The 18,293-nt window shown below is 34.2% G+C and overlaps 1 protein-coding gene across 1 annotated transcript in view; it reads left to right on the top strand.

Moving 5' to 3' along the window:
* Positions 1–1,221: 1,221 nt before the first annotated feature.
* The window catches only part of LOC113391249 (large proline-rich protein bag6-B-like), an 18,874-nt gene continuing 1,802 nt past the window's right edge, over positions 1,222–18,293 (top strand). Inside the window, exons 1-13 of the mRNA XM_026627197.1 lie at positions 1,222–1,230; positions 1,273–1,391; positions 2,823–2,893; positions 3,079–3,219; positions 5,109–5,297; positions 5,394–5,514; positions 7,781–8,061; positions 11,062–11,189; positions 11,255–11,452; positions 11,601–11,840; positions 12,606–12,761; positions 15,057–15,374; positions 15,444–15,600. Of these exons, the coding sequence (XP_026482982.1) occupies positions 1,222–1,230; positions 1,273–1,391; positions 2,823–2,893; positions 3,079–3,219; positions 5,109–5,297; positions 5,394–5,514; positions 7,781–8,061; positions 11,062–11,189; positions 11,255–11,452; positions 11,601–11,840; positions 12,606–12,761; positions 15,057–15,374; positions 15,444–15,600 (2,128 nt within the window). The remainder of the gene's footprint in view (positions 1,231–1,272; positions 1,392–2,822; positions 2,894–3,078; positions 3,220–5,108; positions 5,298–5,393; positions 5,515–7,780; positions 8,062–11,061; positions 11,190–11,254; positions 11,453–11,600; positions 11,841–12,605; positions 12,762–15,056; positions 15,375–15,443; positions 15,601–18,293) is intronic.

Here is an 18,293-nt window from a genome sequence, read left to right on the forward strand (position 1 = left end):
CTGATTGTCAAATTTTTTTTTTTTATTGTGTTGGTATACATGCCCCTAAGTATGATGAAATTTTCAGCTATATTCACTGTTTACTTTGTCTGTGGTAGTCGCTAAGGTTCGACGTGTTTTTTCTGAGCTCGGCGATTTTACAATGGAAGAATTGAAAAGTCAAAGAATTTGTATTAAATTTTGCGTAAAAAATGAAATAAAGTGTTGCAAAGTGCAAAAAATTCACCAGATATGGCTCCGTGTGACTTTTTCCTATTCCCAAAGTTGAAGAGACCCATGAAAGGACGGCGGTTTTCCTCGATTGAAGAAAATCGCTGAGAGTGCTCAAGGACATATCAAAAAGTGAATATCAAGGGTGCTTCGAAAATTGGAAAAAACGCTGGCATAAGTGTATTATATCTGGGGGGGACTACTTTGAAGGGGACCACATTAATGTAGACGAATAAATAAATATTTTTTTGAAAAAAAGGAAAATTCCGGGTACTTTTTGAACAGACCTCGTATATTAATTGTTAAAATTGTTTTATCCAAACTGATTAAACAATTATTTTTATAGATATTTTAGAAACTTGAAAGGTTTTTTACATTTTTTGGTGTTGGTTAGATTTTTTTGTTTTAATGCAATGAACATTTTTATCTAAATATAGATCCAAGAGAGTATTTTTTTGTTTTAATGAAATGTGCATTCTTATCTAAATATGGATCCAATCCAGTATTTTGTTTTTTTAATCATGTTCACTAAAGTTTTTTATCAAGTTAAAACCATTCTTATGATATGTTTGTTTGTTATCTAAGTTTAAGGCCAGGTTACGATTCATTTTCCATACATTATGCTACTGAATCATACTGAATACTGTTAAAATGTCATGTTTTTGCTGTGCATTCAGGCGCTTTACACATGAACTGCAACATCACTCATATGTTATGAAGCTGAGTCAGAAAGGCCCTGTTATCTAAGATCGTTTTTTTGACATTTGTGCGGTTTCTAAGTTAGGTTTTCTATCTGAAAACCTTAGAAAAACGCCTGACAGCACAACCACATGGTTTTTGACAATATTTAAAACAATTTTGTATGGAAAGTTCTACATAACATAGCCTTGCCATAACATTGGTCTGTTTTGCAGCAGAATCGATCCATAAATTTACACATTATTAAATTCTTTTGAATACATTATTATAATATTTTATAATAATATTTGTAACATAATAAACATTGCTCAAATGCAATATGTTTAATATAAAATATTTATTATTATTTTGGTTTATTTCTAGACTATTGTAACGGAGAATTTTGTAAACGAAGTTCCCAACATCACTATTTCAACCAACTTGTCAAATGGACGAAGCAATGGTACAGCAGCGTCAAATGCTGCTCCGGCTGGAAATAATGGGTAAGATAAATAGAAAATAGATAGTAATAATATATAGTAATTGTCCAAAAAATGTGTGTGTGTGTGTAGTTTGTGTGTATGTATGGATACAATTTTTCATCCACGTTTTCGGGAGCACGGAACAATCAATTTGAAATATTCAAAAACCATTCTATTCCTATTCACAAAAAGACGTGCTGATTAGTTTTTTGCAAAAGTCAGTCTAGCTGTTTCAGAGATATGAAGCAAAGAGTGCAGAATATGGAAATTAAGTTTTTGAGAGAATAGCACATCTGATTTGAATGATTCAAAAACCATCAATTTGTATTGATGAGAAGATGTGGAGTTTAGTTTTTGGCAAAAACAGGCCCAGCAGTTTCATATATAAGGAGCTAAAAGTGTAAAAAATTGCAGTTTTGAGAGAACAAAGCATTCGATTTGAATGTTTCAAAAAACATTTTGCTTGTAAAGAAACGATTAGTTTTGTAAGGCAATTTTTCTTCCAAAATTTGATATTTTTTAATATCTAAAATGATTTGGAATTTAATTTTAACTCTAGCTTAAGTTCTAAAACTCTTTTATATACTTCAAATACTTAATTTTAACTTTGCAAATCATATATAATTCTTAGAAATATTGAGATAAAATCCTTCATTCATGTAGACATAAGAATAATGAAAGTTTCATTATGTATTAAAATCAATTGAAAAACATTTTTTTCTTCGAATGTCTCATTACATCACTGGAATCTCCAGCAATTTGGTTTGAGGCATGATGCCATGCTCCACTAGTTATATATGGAATCAAGATTATGTCAGTGATCTTATTTATAAACCATATTTTATTGATAATGAATTCTCTTATATTTAAATTACTTAGGTTGAACTTAAATAGTGTATGTCCCACAATGAGAGTTTCAGGTTTACTTGTCTGTGTTTTTGATGCAATTTTGTTTCATGGTAAATATGATAGTGAAAACATACCTGCTGCATTATTTTATATATGTGGAAAGTTTTTTTAAATTTTGAGAAAACTTAGTAAAGTCAATATATAATACCGAAAAAAAAAATCTTTCTGGTACATGGTGCCCCAGAACTTAAATTTAGCTTTATGATAAAATTTGATTGTCAATAAAAGCTCCCTGTGCATTATCATAGAATTGTGAAAACTTTCTTAAATTATGAGAAAAATTAATATTGTCAATACCTAGAACCAAAAAAGCATACTTAATGGTATACAAGTTTTGTTGCATAGGCTTACTGACCTGTGTAAATAACCGTTGTTAAAATTATAAATTGGTCATTTATAAAAGTCTTATTATCTTGACTGTCGAACAAGGAGGTGGAAGAATATTTTTGTAAATCGTTTACCATAAAAACTTGACACAGTCTAAGTTTATAATATAATTATTGTAATTATTTAAAGTAATAATTTAATTTTTTATATTTTCAGTACTGAAGCCAATGCGCCAAATGCAGAAGTTCCAAGTGATTTTGGACCTCACAGCCAAAACTTTGAATTCAGTAAGTATAGTTAGGTGATTTGAGTAAATTGTATGCTTTGTTCTTTGTATTATTCAATTTTATATTAATTATTTAAATTATTTCATTATTTTCACATTTAAATAATATATTGGATTGTTATTTGTGAATAATGTATTATTGTTACAATTATTGTTATTATTTTAATCAATTGATGATCATTTCAGTGCTTCCTGATGGTTTGGCAATGGGTGGCAATGTGGAGGTCGTCATGGAGGTGTCTCCGAGGTTCAACAGACCTATGAATAATACTACAGAAGGTGCTCCGACAGCCACCACAACTGCTACCACTGGATCCAACAATACTGGTAAATAAATGATAATTCGAACATAACATCAACTATTGTGAAAACCATGAAATGAAATTATTTTTTTTTTAATGAGAAAAATGAGCTTTTTAATAAGCTCAAATAATATCCAATGGAAATTCAGTCAAAAATGTTCACTGACAGAAATTATGATGAAAAATGATGAAATTACTAATAATTCCCAATAAAATATTTTTGTGGTTTGTGGTAAGAGGGTGAAAATTTAGGGTTATGTCTAGTTTTTATATATGATATTAAATAGAATACCCAAAAAAAAACAGTAAAGCTAAACAATAAAACTTCAGGGTGGCCAAACCCTACCACTTGGTTTCGATCAAAATATCCAATAACCTGTCTGGGGATGTACCTAACAGTTTCCCAAATTTTCACGGCGATTGGATGTACAGTTTATAGGATGTATTGTTTATAGGATGTATAGTATTTATAGGTTGTATAGTTTATAGGATGTACAGTTTACAGGGCGCACAGTTTTTGGGATTTATGGTTTTTGACATTTATAGTTTATGGCATTTATAGTTTTCGGAATTTATAGTTTTCATAATTTATAGTTTTCGTAATTTATAGTTTTTGCAATTTATAGTTTTTGGAATTTATAGTTTTTGGAATTTATAGTTTTTGGCATTTATAGTTTTTGGCATTTATAGTTTTTGGCATTTATAGTTTGCGGGAATTATAGTTTGCGGGAATTTATTTTGCGGGAATTATAGTTTGCGGGAATTATAGTTTTTCGGATCTATAGTTTTTCGGATCTATAGTTTTTCGGATCTATATTTTTCGGATCTATAGTTTTTCGGATTTATAGTTTTTCGGATCTATAGTTTTTGGGATCTATAGCCTTTTTATTAACTTCCCGTAGGGCAAGTTATAGTAATCGCAAAAAAATCGAAAATGAAAATTTTTATATATCTTTACGTTTCAGAGGTTTCTGAACATTTTGGCATACCTTAGAAAAAATGGATGTATGTGTGTGTGTGTGTGTATGTGTGTGTATATGTATGTATGTGTGTGTATGTATGTGCGGATACAAATTTTCGTCGACGATTTCGGGAACACGGATCAACCGATTTGAATAATTCAAAAAACATTCGATCCGTATTGATAAGGAGACGTGCTGATTAGTTTTTGGCAAAGGCAGGTCAAGCCGTTCCGAAGATACGGGGCAAAAAGTTCCGAAAACGGTAACTCATTTTTAAGAGAACGGAGCGTCCGATTTTAATAATTCAAAAAACATTTTATTTGTATTGACAAGATGAAGAATCGATACAACTTTCATGAAGGTAGGTCCAGCGGTTTCGAGATATAGAGGAAAAAGTAAAAAAATGAGCCATTTGGCGGTCAAAATGATCATTAGACATGCACATCAAATTATCAGACATTTTATAGATTTTTAACAATAAGTATACATTTTGTTAACATTCCTATCGGTTCCGTACCAATGCTTATGCGTTAGACAGCGACGCGGCGCTTACGCGCTTTATATTTTGTCCCTATGTAGTTAAAGCTTACGATTGCTTTGAAAAAAAAGTTCAGATCTTCCACAATATGTCAAAATGAAGAAAAAAAAAAATTTTTTCAAAAAAAAAATTTTTTTTAAAAAAAATATTTTTAAAAAAAAATTTTTTTTTCAAAAAAACTATTTTTTGTCCAATTTATAGTTTCTCAAAAATCTTATTTTTTCAAAGAAATTTTTTTTCAAAAATGTTAAAATAATAATTTTTGGTACGGGAAGTTCCAGCAATTTGCCTTAAGGCACGATGCCCTAATTGCCTTAAGACAGAATTCCACTTACAGCTTGTTTATGTATTATTTCCAAATATGTTATTTAAACAAATATTTTATCTAAATATATCTTTAACTCATCTTTCTAGGAGCGGGCATCACTATTCCCATGCCCGAAGATAATCGTATGATAACCCAAATCATGCAGGCTGTGGCTGGTCAAATAATCAACCGTATGCAAGCTGGTGGCACACCCTCGGTGAACGTAGTCAATGTTACAGCAAGTGTCTCAAGTGCTCCCAATGCTCAGACTAATAATAATACTGCTCCACAAGCAGGTAAATAAAAAATATTAAAAAATAAATTATCTAGATATATTATATATCTAGAATTTAGTAAGGCATTATATTGATTTTGAAATATTTTGTGTTTAGGGCAAAATTCTCAAGCTAGAGTCAACACGGCTACGCATCCTACAACATCGACTCAAACCAGGTCCACTGCCAGGCCCCATGTTCAATTGAGACAGGGAGGTGGAATACGATTGCCATTTGGGTAAGTAGAAAAAGTCCAATTTTGTTTTTCGACGTTTCAGGTCATTTTGAATCGAATGAGACAAAATTTTGCAAAAGTATATATGTGTGAATATGAGCCGACCATTTTATCTTTTGTTGCAGTTTTCTCTGAAAAACTGATGGTCAGTTTTTAAAAATTTAAAAGTTATTTGATGTAGCTTAGGATTTATTACATATTAGATATTTTATCTAATTAGCTGTTCATCTATTCTTATTATCAGGAAGTTCATGCAACTTGCCTTAAGGCAAAATGCCACTTTTATCACGTAATAAAACTGCTGCTAATATTATTCCTAATAGATTGTGCTATCTAGACAAATATTATGATTCTCCTGATGCTATTGTTGATGCATTTAATTCTTACTTTATTAGTGTTTATTAGCCTAAACTTGACATACCCATTTTATTTTATCATAATGATAGAATCATGATTGATATAGTGAAATTGATTCTAGTACTGTGCAACTTGCAATAGCAAGTTTTAAGAACTCCAAAATATTTGGTTTCGATGGTATTCCATCTTTCTTTATATACGTGATTGCTCATCTACTCTATCTGATCCACTTGCATTTTTTATTTAATCTATCTTTGCGTACAAACACTTTTCCAAATTGTTGGAAAATTGCACGATTAGTTCCAACTTTTAAACCAGGTGTTACATCAAACATTACTAATTACAGGCCGATATCATTATTATCAAACTTTGCTAAGGTATTTGAAAAAAATATTTATTGAGAACTAATTCCTTCTGTTAGAACTTTAATTTCTATTAATCAACCATGGATTCATGCCTGCCCGTTCTATGTAACAAATTTAATTTGTATTAAACAATATATAGCTGAGAATCTTGACATCAATGGACAGTTGACGTTATTTTACACTGATTTCAGTAAAGCTTTGACAAAATTGATCATAACATTCTTCTTACTAAATTATCTAAGATTGGTCTTAATTCTTCACTTATTCACTTTTTTAAGAGTTATCTATCTTCATAATCGTAAACAGATTTGTCTATCTTAATGGATTCTTGAGCAACATTGAAAATATTAGTTCAGGTGTTACTCAGGATCCATTCTTGGTCCACTACTATTTATTATTTTTATTAATGACATTTTTGATATTATTAGCTGTCCACATTTATTATTTGCAGATGATCTGAAACTATATCTCAAAATAAATTCTATTGATGACTGCTTATTATTACAGTCTCAACTTGACCTTTTCCAATCTGGGTGTATCTATAACATTACATCTAAATATACAAAGTGCAAGATTCTTAGTTTTACACATAAGCGCGTTTCAATACTTTATGATTATAAAATTTTAAACACACAGCATTGATAGATGTAATAAAATTTCTGATTTAGGTGCTCTATTTAATTCTGGTTTTTTTTTCACAGATCATGTAACTGATATTTGTAATAGAGCCACATCAATCTGTAGGTTTGATACTGAGAAATTGTAAATAATTTAAGTCTACCAATGCACTTCTTTGCATGTACTATTTTATTGTACATTCAAAAATAGAATACGGTTCGATTATTTGGTATCCTCATCATATCAACAACTCTGATGCGATAGAGAAGGTTCAGCGAAAATTTCTGAAATACCTTTATTATAAAACATATAAAATTTACCCTGAACGTGGCTTCGACCACAACACTTTACTAAAAGAATTTGGTATTCCTTCCCTTGCCTCACGTCGATTTATCTATACAATTATGTTCTTATTTAAGCTTTGCAATAATTTTATAGGCTGTCCTCTTATTCTCAATCAACTATCCTTTAATGTTCCAAGGCTATCTTCGCGTTCACAATTATTTTTCAATTATCCTATCCCTAAATCTAATTTTCTCTTAAATTCGCCAATTTTACTTATGTCCTCTAACTTTAACTTATTAATAATGAAATAGATATTCACAACACTTCACCTAATCAAATAATCTCCATCGGCCAAGTTATCTTTTTTATTTTCTTTTCAAATATCTCATTATTTTCTTATTCTGTTTATAAATATTATTGTTACATTCTGCATTAATGTAATTTTATCTAAGCATTTTATGTTACTAACTATATATTGCAATTTTTGTATATATTTTAATTGTTATTCATTATGTAAAATAATTGTATTTTTGAGTCCTCTTGGAGAATCTGTGGGCTATATATTTAATAAATAAATAATATATCTAGTTTTATATTTGTTTCATATCAATTATTCATCTCCTTTGTCATCTTTCTATTTCCAGTGGTATATGGGGTGGTTTAACCAACAACTTCGACCCCTACTTACCGTGTAACTCCCATCACTTGCGTCCCAGGAATCAAAACAACATCAACAATAACAATAATACTACCAGCAATGAGAATAACAACACACCCAACCTCAATCCTGATGAAAATGCCAGTGCACCAGACAGAGAACAGGTTGTTGATCCAGTTCGAGCTGCAGTCAATGTTGCTGCCTCGATGGCTTCTTCAATGGCTTCTAGCATGGCTTCGGCTGCTGCTGCTGCTGCTGTTAATGGAGGTAGTAAAAGAAATATGTGAAATATCTTTTTTGAAGTGATAATTTCTTATGCTTTTTTTCGAGAATGAGATTGTGAGAATTGTCTGACAGTTTTATAGATTGTCTGAAAATGTTACCAATTATTTGAGAGTTCGAGAGTGTTGTGGATTGTCTGAAAATATTATATATTATCTGGAAGAGATGTATATGGTCTGAAAGTGTTTTAAAATGTCTGAACACTCAGTAGGTTTTCTGAAGATGTCACATGTTGTCAGAAGATGTTGTAGTTTGTCTCAAAATGTTGTCGATTGCCTGAATATATTGCAGCCTGTCTGAATGCGTTACAAATTATTTTAAAATGTTGATTATCTTAATGTATTTATAGATTTACTTAAGACCTTGTAGGTTGTCTGAATAAGTTGTAGATTGTTTGAAGTCTTTTGAGATTGTCTGAGTGTTCCAAATTATTTAAAAATGCTGTAGATTATCAAAAAATGTTGCAGGTTGTCTGAAGACATTGCAGATTGACTGAGACGTTATAGATTGTCTTAAGATGTTGCAAGGTCGTAGCAGACTGTCTAAGATCGTAGCAGACTGTCTAAGATCGTAGCAGACTGTCTAAGATCGTAGCAGACTGTCTAAGATCATAGCAGACTGTCTAAGATCGTAGCAGACTGTCTAAGATCGTAGCAGACTGTCTAAGATCGTAGCAGACTGTCTAAGATCGTAGCAGACTGTCTAAGATCGTAGCAGACTGTCTAAGATCGTAGCAGACTGTCTAAGATCGTAGCAGACTGTCTAAGATCGTAGCAGACTGTCTAAGATCGTAGCAGACTGTCTAAGATCGTAGCAGACTGTCTAAGATCGTAGCAGACTGTCTAAGATCGTAGCAGACTGTCTAAGATCGTAGCAGACCGTCTAAGATCGTAGTAGACCGTCTAAGATCGTAGCAGACTGTCTAAGATCGTAGCAGACTGTCTAAGATCGTAGCAGACTGTCTAAGATCGTGGCAGACTGTCTAAGATCGTGGCAGACTGTCTAAGATCGTGGCAGACTGTCTAAGATCGTGGCAGACTGTCTAAGATCGTGGCAGACTGTCTAAGATCGTGGCAGACTGTCTAAGATCGTGGCAGACTGTCTAAGATCGTAGCAGACTGTCTAAGATCGTAGCAGACTGTCTAAGATCGTAGCAGACTGTCTAAGATCGTAGCAGACTGTCTAAGATCGTAGCAGACTGTCTAAGATCGTAGCAGACTGTCTAAGATCGTAGCAGACTGTCTAAGATCGTAGTAGACTGTCTAAGATCGTAGCAGACTGTCTAAGATCGTAGCAGACTGTCTAAGATCGTAGCAGACTGTCTAAGATCGTAGCAGACTGTCTAAGATCGTAGCAGACTGTCTAAGATCGTAGCAGACTGTCTAAGATCGTAGCAGACTGTCTAAGATCGTAGCAGACTGTCTAAGATCGTAGCAGACTGTCTAAGATCGTGGCAGACTGTCTAAGATCGTGGCAGACTGTCTAAGATCGTGGCAGACTGTCTAAGATCGTGGCAGACTGTCTAAGATCGTGGCAGACTGTCTAAGATCGTGGCAGACTGTCTAAGATCGTGGCAGACTGTCTAAGATCGTGGCAGACTGTCTAAGATCGTGGCAGACTGTCTAAGATCGTGGCAGACTGTCTAAGATCGTGGCAGACTGTCTAAGATCGTGGCAGACTGTCTAAGATCGTAGCAGACTGTCTAAGATCGTAGCAGACTGTCTAGATCGTAGCAGACTGTCTAAGATCGTAGCAGACTGTCTAAGATCGTAGCAGACTGTCTAAGATCGTAGCAGACTGTCTAAGATCGTAGCAGACTGTCTAAGATCGTAGCAGACTGTCTAAGATCGTAGCAGACTGTCTAAGATCGTAGCAGACTGTCTAAGATCGTAGCAGACTGTCTAAGATCGTAGCAGACTGTCTAAGATCGTAGCAGACTGTCTCAGATCGTAGCAGACTGTCTGAAGGCTTGCAGACTGTCTAAGATCGTAGCAGACTGTCTAAGATCGTAGCAGACTGTCTAAGATCGTAGCAGACTGTCTAAGATCGTAGCAGACTGTCTGATGGCTTTGCAGACTGTCTGATGGCTTTGCAGACTGTCTGATGGCTTTGCAGACTGTCTGATGGCTTTGCAGACTGTCTGATGGCTTTGCAGACTGTCTGAAGGCTTTGCAGACTGTCTGAAGGCTTTGCAGACTGTCTGAAGGCTTTGCAGATTGTCTGAAGGCTTTGCAGATTGTCTGAAGGCTTTGCAGATTGTCTAAGAACGTTGCAGATTGTCTAAGAACGTTGCAGATCGTCTAAGAACGTTCCAGATCGTCTAAGAACGTTGCAGATCGTCTAAGAACGTTGCAGATTGTCTTAGGATGTTCCAGATTGTCTGAAGACTCTATATGATTTAAATAATCAAAAAACCATTTGATTTCTACTGAAAGCTGAAGACTTTGCAGATTGTTTGAAGACGTTGCAATTGGTGTTGACGGTGCTGATTATCTTAAACTGTTGTTGGTCGTTGAATGCTAAATACATTGTAGATTTTCTGTTACAAATCCACTGTTACAAATTATTTAAATATGCTGTGGATTATCTTAAAATTGTAGATTGTCTGAATGCCTTTTAGGATTATTTGAAAACGTTTCTTTTTGCTTTATATTGTTATAAATTGTCTGAAAAAATTGTCTACATAAATGGAAAAACTATTGATGCATTTTTTATCTTTAGTTATATCACAATTCATGTCATTGCAATGGTTAGAAAGTTAGATTTGGATTTCTTTATTCGAAAATACATTAGAGATGTGATTAATGGAGAACTCTTAATAAAGCATATTTTTAAGAAATGATTCGGATTGACTAAAAATTTAATTTTTGTTTAATTTTTATTTGCATTTGCACATAACAAAGTTACACATTTTCCATGCTGAGGGACTCAATGCACTATTGTTTATTAATTATGCTCATTTACTTATTGTTGATTTAATTTCAGCCCCTGTGGACTTGTTCCGTAACGTGTTAGCTTCACAGTCTATGATCAATACTTTGCAAAATGCAGTTGTGCAAGTCATCGATGGCCAAAATAGCGGAGACTTGCTTCTAGACTTCATCATGGAACTGGTAAGTCTGATTGAGTTACCGGTTAATAAAGAAAAGATGATATAATTTATGTTTTTATTACCCAGGTTCATCGTACTCCACTCAATGACTTGTTCTCAATGCTGTCTGGTGGTGACTCTTCACCATTGAATGAGCTTCGTAATGTAATAAGGAGATTCTTACTTAATCACTTGGCTCCTGGACAAGATAGTCTTAATCAAGATGATTTGCGTGAAGCTTCCAATAGGGCTGCTGAGTGGATGCAAAATCATCTCAGTTCCGTGGTAAGAAAAATAAAAATAAAAATTGATAATAAAAAATAATACTTCTATCAAAAATTTTAAATTATGGTACTGGAAGTACCAGCAACTTTCCTTAAGGCGCGATGCCACGCACCACTACTTTCTTCTATCCAATTTCCACTTTTTTCAGAATACAATCCCAACACGTGACGACATAGACTTGCCTGCTACATTGTGTTCAATTGTACGAGCACGTTTACCAGACCTGATAACAGTGGCTATGGACCAGGATAGAAGTGCTGGTGAAAATAACTACGGAAGACGTCTAACTGGAGAACTGAGGCAATTTGTTGAATTAATAGTTGCTGCTGTTATGAACTCTTGTCAAGATGGACAGAGGGGTGCTGAGCAGGCATTCCAACGCTTTGTGGTGTGTGATAATTTGTTTCAAATAATAAGCTAAGGGACCGATTCTAACGCATAATAGAAAAATGTTATGGCAAGGCCATGTTATGCTCCAACTTACAAACATTATGCTACTAAATCATACTAAATACTGTCAAAATGTCATGTATTTGATGTGCATTCAGGAGTTTCACATGTAAACTGCAATGTCATTTGTATGTTAAGAAGCTGGGTCAGAAAGACCCTGTTATCTAACATAGTTTTTTTGACATTTGTGCGGTTCCTAGGTTAGGTTTTCTATTTAACAACCTGAGAAAAACGCCTGACTGCACAGCGACCACATGGCTTTTGACAATATTTAGAACGATTTTATATGAAAAGTTCTACATAACATAGCCTTGCTACTACATTAGTCTGATAAGAGGCAGAATGGGTCCATAAGTTGCATTTATGGGGCAACATAGCATTGTCATGGCAACTCTACATTATGCTTGTTTATTGGTAGTGAAAACTGTGAAGATGTCTATCTATTTGCTGTGCATTCAGGTGTTTTACACATAAACTGCAATGTCACTTGTATGTTATGAAGCTGAGTCAGAAAGATCCTGCTATCTAACATCGTTTTTTTGCTATTTGTGCAGTTTCTAGGTTAGGTTTTCTATCTTTGTCAATATTTAGCATGGAAAGTTCTTTATATCATGGCCTTGCCATAACATTTTTCTGTTATGCAGCAGAATCGGTCCCTAAATCAAAATTTTGTGGTTGCTAATAATGTTGTATGTTGTTTTAGGCCTCCGTTACACGTGGAGCTGATCCAAATTTGTTGATGCTTGCTATGTCGTACAGTGTAGCCGAGTATAGGAATTATATGAACACTGTCAATGTCAATCCTGATGTTATTCAGCCGTACATTGTTTATAAGAGCCAACGCAGCTCCAATTGCCAGGTAAATAGAATATTGTAAAGTGGTATCTTGACATACGAGTTTAATTCGTTTCGTAACCATGCTTGTATCTCAAAGCAATGTTACTTACATAAATGCATTAAAATGACATTATTTTGTTCCAGCACCATGGTTTTTATATAATTTATTTAATATTAGGAATAAATTTACTATTAACTTCCAATAGGGTAAGTTATTGTAATTATCCAAAAATGGAAATGAAAATTTTTGCATATTACCACGTTTCAGAGGTTTCTGAACATTTTAGCATACCTCATGGATGTGTGTTTGTATGTATTTTTTCTTCGCGTTTTCGGGCGCACAGATCAACCGATTTGAATCATTCAAAAAATACTCGATTCGTATTAATAAGGAGAGATGCTGATTAGTTTTTGGCAAAGACAGGTCTAGCTATTTCGGAGATACCGAGCTAAATGTGCAAAAACTAGCAGTTTTTGAGAGAACTAAGCACCTGAATTGAATGATTCAAAAAACATTTTGCTTGTGAAGAAACAATTAGTTTTTGGGGAAAGCAAAAAAAAAAATATTTCAGAATTTCTAAAGAATTTTTTTTTTTTTGTTGAACATCGAAAATGATTTGGATTTTAATTTTAATTCCAAAATTCAAAGTTCCAAAACTCACTTATATACTTAAAATAAATAATTTTATCTTTGCAATTCAGTTTATGTAATTCTTAAAAACATGAGATAAGGTTCTTCATTCTAACTGCGCTTGTTTTGTTTATTCACTTTTTATGTAAACTTTTATAAATTTTATAGTCCAATTTATAAGCTCTCTTATTTTATCCATAAAATATGAATAATGAAAGATACATTATTTAAAATCTATTTGAAAACATTCAATATTCCTCGAATATTTTTATTAAAATTACTGAATATCAAAATGTGCCAATTTAATTGAAAAATTAAATCAAATCAGTTTCAGATTAGGTTGGTACTTGCAATGTTAATATGTTCTAGGAACATTTATATGTTGCATGCATTGCAGTGGGTAAACCATCTATTTAATTTGTGTTAGCTGCCTCTTTCACTTATATTCCGCATACTTTTACATTCACTATCACTTAGTTATTTTTCTAGCAAAAAATTACAAAAACTAGCGGTGTATCGCGTCGTGCGTCGAGGAAAATTGCAGGAACTTCCCATACCGTAACGAAATGTTTTCATATAGATTATTTTAAATACTGTTTATAAGAATTATATAAACTGAATTACAAAGTTGAAACTATTTATTTAAAGTGTATGAGGAAGCTTTAGAACTTTAACAAGAATTAAAATTAAAATATGAATTATTTTTGAAATACAAAATATAAATTGAAAAAAAAATTGAAACAAATATTTCTCCCAAAAGCAATTATTTTGTCAAAACAAGCAAAAGGTTTTTTAAATCATTCAAATCGGATGCTTAGTTCTCTCAAAAACTGCCATTTTCTGCACATTTAGCTCGGCATCTCCGAAACGGCTGGACATGCCTGTGCCAAAAACTAATCACCTCTTCGCCAATCATTACAAATTGAATGTTTTACGGATCATTCAAATCGAACACTGCGTTCTCTCAAAAAAATTCGTTTTATATTTTCTGCACTTTTGGTCTGTATCTCCGTAACGGCTGGACCTGCCTTGCCAAAAACTGATCATCACATCAATAGGAATCGAATGTTTTTTGAACCATTGAAATCGGTTAATCCGTACGCCCGAAAACTTGTACGAAAAAATGCGGACACACAAAACACACACACACACACAAATCCATTTTTTCTGAGGTATGGCAAAATGTTAAGAAACCTCTAAAACGTGAAGATATACAAAAATTTTCTTTTTCGATTTTCAGCCTATTATTATGACTACCCCGGAAGTTAAAACAATTAAAATTTTTACAATTTTTTCTCGTAACTAAAAATACCCTTTGTTCGGTAAGGGAGGGGGTAGTCCAAAAATCCTTAAAAAATCGATCACGTGATTAATGGACGCTCACTAAACGTTTGCCGGGCCAGCTAGTACAATTAAAATAATTGTACTAACTACAAAATACAAAACTACAAAATAATTTACTATCATAAAATAGTCCAAATATTTCTGTCGCAGGAAAATCATTGCTACAACCACTTTCTCCTACGCGCGAGGGAACTTTTTCACGAATTTTGCTCGTATGTCGAAGCAACGAATCGCCCCTTTGGCGGCTCGCATCTCTAAACACTCGTATGCCCGCTCACTCATAACTTGAGCCACTCTTTGACGTTCCTTCTACATGCTAATCATATTTCCTTTACCCCCCAGTCTATGGATGTCGATGACGCAGACAACGCCGACCAGCGCACCTCATCAGTGCCTTCAAACCAACCAAGCAGCAGCAGCTCATTATCAGGACTCAGCACCAACACCGAGACCTGCACCCAAAGTAGCAATGCTGGTTCCTTGAATGAAGTTCCTAATAACAATGACAAGAGCGCCAATTCGAACCCTGGTGAAGCCATGAATAATGTGAGACCTGCTCCGCCTCCTCTGCCTGATATAGAATTGGATGAAGACACTGCAGAACCGGTTGCTGCAGAAGTTGTCATTGGAAGTCAACCGTGGCATAATGCATTACCAGCTGTAAGGGGAATGGATAGTTGGATGTAAGTTAAATATGTGCAGGTAATGATAATTATGTCTGTTTTTTAGGACTGGGTTCCAATAATCAGTCGTGATGTGATCAGGCAGCGCAGACAAACTTCACAGTCACCACTTAGCGATGCTTATTTGCAAGGAATGCCATCGAAGCGCAGGAAATTGATAACATCAGAAAGACCTTCATTGAATCTGGCACAATCTCTTCAAGGTATGTAAAAATAGATTATTTTTTAAATAGCGAAGGGAATGCGTTTACTCTTTCCAAGCTAGGTCTTTTGTTTGGGTATGTCTGGCTCAATTCCGCTTGGGTTATAGTACCAACTATGACCTTCACTTACTTAACTTTGTGGGGGGAGGATCTAGAATGCTTCTATTATCTTAATTGAAATGATTCTACTGAAACCGCCTTTAGGTATTAACTTTGTGGGGGGAGGATCTAGAATTCTACTCTAGATTATCTCTCTTAAAATGTCCTTACGGAAACTGATGTTGGGTGATAACTTCATGGGGGTAGGATCTAGATTGCTACTATTATCTCTCTTAAAATGTCTCCACGGAAACCGCTATTAGGTATTAACTTTATGGGGGAGGATCTAGATTAGAATGTTATGATTCTCTCTTAATTATACTTTCAAGATGTTTTTTTTTGTATAATGAAGAAAATGCGTTTACGCAACCCAGACTGAGTCTTTTGTCTGGATATGCCGGGCTCAATACCGCTTGGGTTATAATATTGGCTATAACTTCCGTCTATCTCTTGCCTCCGTTAGGCCTTAACTTCATGGGGGAGAGGATCTAGAATGCTATGGTTGTATCTCATAAAATGTCCCCAAGGTATTAACTTCACGGGGTGAGAGGATCTAGAATGCTACGATTATCTCTCTTGTAATATCCCTACGGAAACGCCGTTAGGTATTAACTTTATGGTGCGAGGATCTAGAATGCTACGATCATCTCTCTTAAAATATACCCACAGAATCCGGTATTAGGTATTAACTTCATAGGGGGAGGATCTAGAGTGCTACAATTAGCATTCAAAATATTTTCACAGAAACCGCCGTCAGGTATTAACTTTATAGTGGGAGGATCTAGAATGCTACAATTATCTTTCTTGAAATTTTCCCACCGTTAAGCATTAACTTTGTAGGTGGGGGGGAGTCTAGAATGCTTCGATTCTCTCTTAAAATGTCCCCATCGAAACCGTCGATAGACATTAACTTCATGGAGGGAGCATCTAGAATGCTATGATCTCTCTTAAAATGTCCTCGCCGTTAAGCATTAGCTTTGTGGGGGGAGGATCTAGAATGCTATGATTTTATCTCCTAAAATGTCCTCGCCGTTAGGCATTAACTTTGTAGGAGGAGGATCTAGAATGCTATGATCATCTCTCTTAAAATTGTTAGGCATCAACTTCGTGGGGGGAGAATCTAGAATGTTATGATTCTCTTTTAATTATACTTTCACAGTATGTTTTTTCGTATATCGAATAATATCGTTATAAAACCGACTATAACCTTCGCTTATCTCTTGCACCTTGTCCCCACGGAAACCGCAGTTTGGCATTATCTTCATGGGGGGAGAATCTAGAATGCTACGAATATCTCTCTTAAAATGTCTCCGCGGAACCTGCCGTTAGGTATTAACTTCATGGGGGGAGGATCTAGAATGCTATGATCATCTCTCTTAAAATATCCCCACGGAAACCCGCCGTTAGGTATTAACTTCATGGGGGGAGGATCTAGAATGCTATGATTATCTCTCTAGATATTTGGATAGTGCTCTTCGAGACCTTTATTTGTCTATATCCACGTGTCTATATTTGATGTAAAACCTCCTAACATATGTTTGATCTCGAGTTCTGCAATCGATTGGTTTATTTTTTATTATATCTCATAAAAAGTAAGCCAATGGGTAGAATACTCTAGATAAAACGTAAGTTGGAACGTTTTATTTCAAATATAGACATGTGGGGTATCAAATGAAAGATCTTGACGAGCACTATCTAAATATCTTTGTAACAGCATCAACAAACCAATAGGGTTCTACAAAGATAGTTTATTTATATTTTGATGTCAATTTTTGCTATCCAAAGTATACCAAGTACCTGTAGAGTGTTGCTGCACTCGACAATATTATAGATAATTTAATTTTGCACAAATTTTCCGAATACTTCACTTACTTTGGATGAACTGTTTAAACGTTACACGTGATTTAATAAAAAGTCGACCATTGGGTTGCAGAATTCGTGGTCAGATGAGTTAAAATGTTTTACTTCAAGTTTAGGCATGTGGGGTATCAAATGAAAGGTCTCGACAAGCACTATTCTAATATCATTTGTAAAATGAACCACGGAAACCGCCGTTAGGTAATAACTCCGTGGGGGGAGGATCTAGAATGCTATGATTTTTCAAAAAGTACTTTCCTTTTAATTTGTGCCATTAATTAGCCTTCAAGGTATGCTTGTACGCACGCGAGCCGATTTTTCGTTCTTTTGTCTACGTTTTCTCGTAAACGGCTGGACCGATTGTAACTCGATAAGAACTGGCGATTTTCAGTTTTGCGCGACGATCGGTCAAGCCGTTTCTTTGTAATTAGCATAAGTAATGAGTGTATTTTTTTGGTGCACGTTTTAGCCCACAATTTATAATCGATTTCAAAAATTCAAAAACTGATAGAAAGATCTTGATTGTGTGTCGTCTTGACGTTTGTTGTAGTTTGAAAAAAAAATTTTGACGATTTTGAAGAAACTTTTACAAAGATAGATTTTGTGGTCTGAGATAACATATTAAAATATTGGAGGCCTATGATAAGCGATTGGTCTATAAAAATTCATCAAAATTTAGAATTTTGCAACATGCTTGAGCGATTCTAATCAGAATCTATGCCGTGTTTTGTAAGTAG

Source organism: Ctenocephalides felis, unplaced genomic scaffold (genome assembly GCF_003426905.1).
Source record: "Ctenocephalides felis isolate EL2017-DRISC unplaced genomic scaffold, ASM342690v1 CF-g0.4_SCAFFOLD_00845, whole genome shotgun sequence".
Classification (NCBI taxonomy): domain Eukaryota; kingdom Metazoa; phylum Arthropoda; class Insecta; order Siphonaptera; family Pulicidae; genus Ctenocephalides; species Ctenocephalides felis.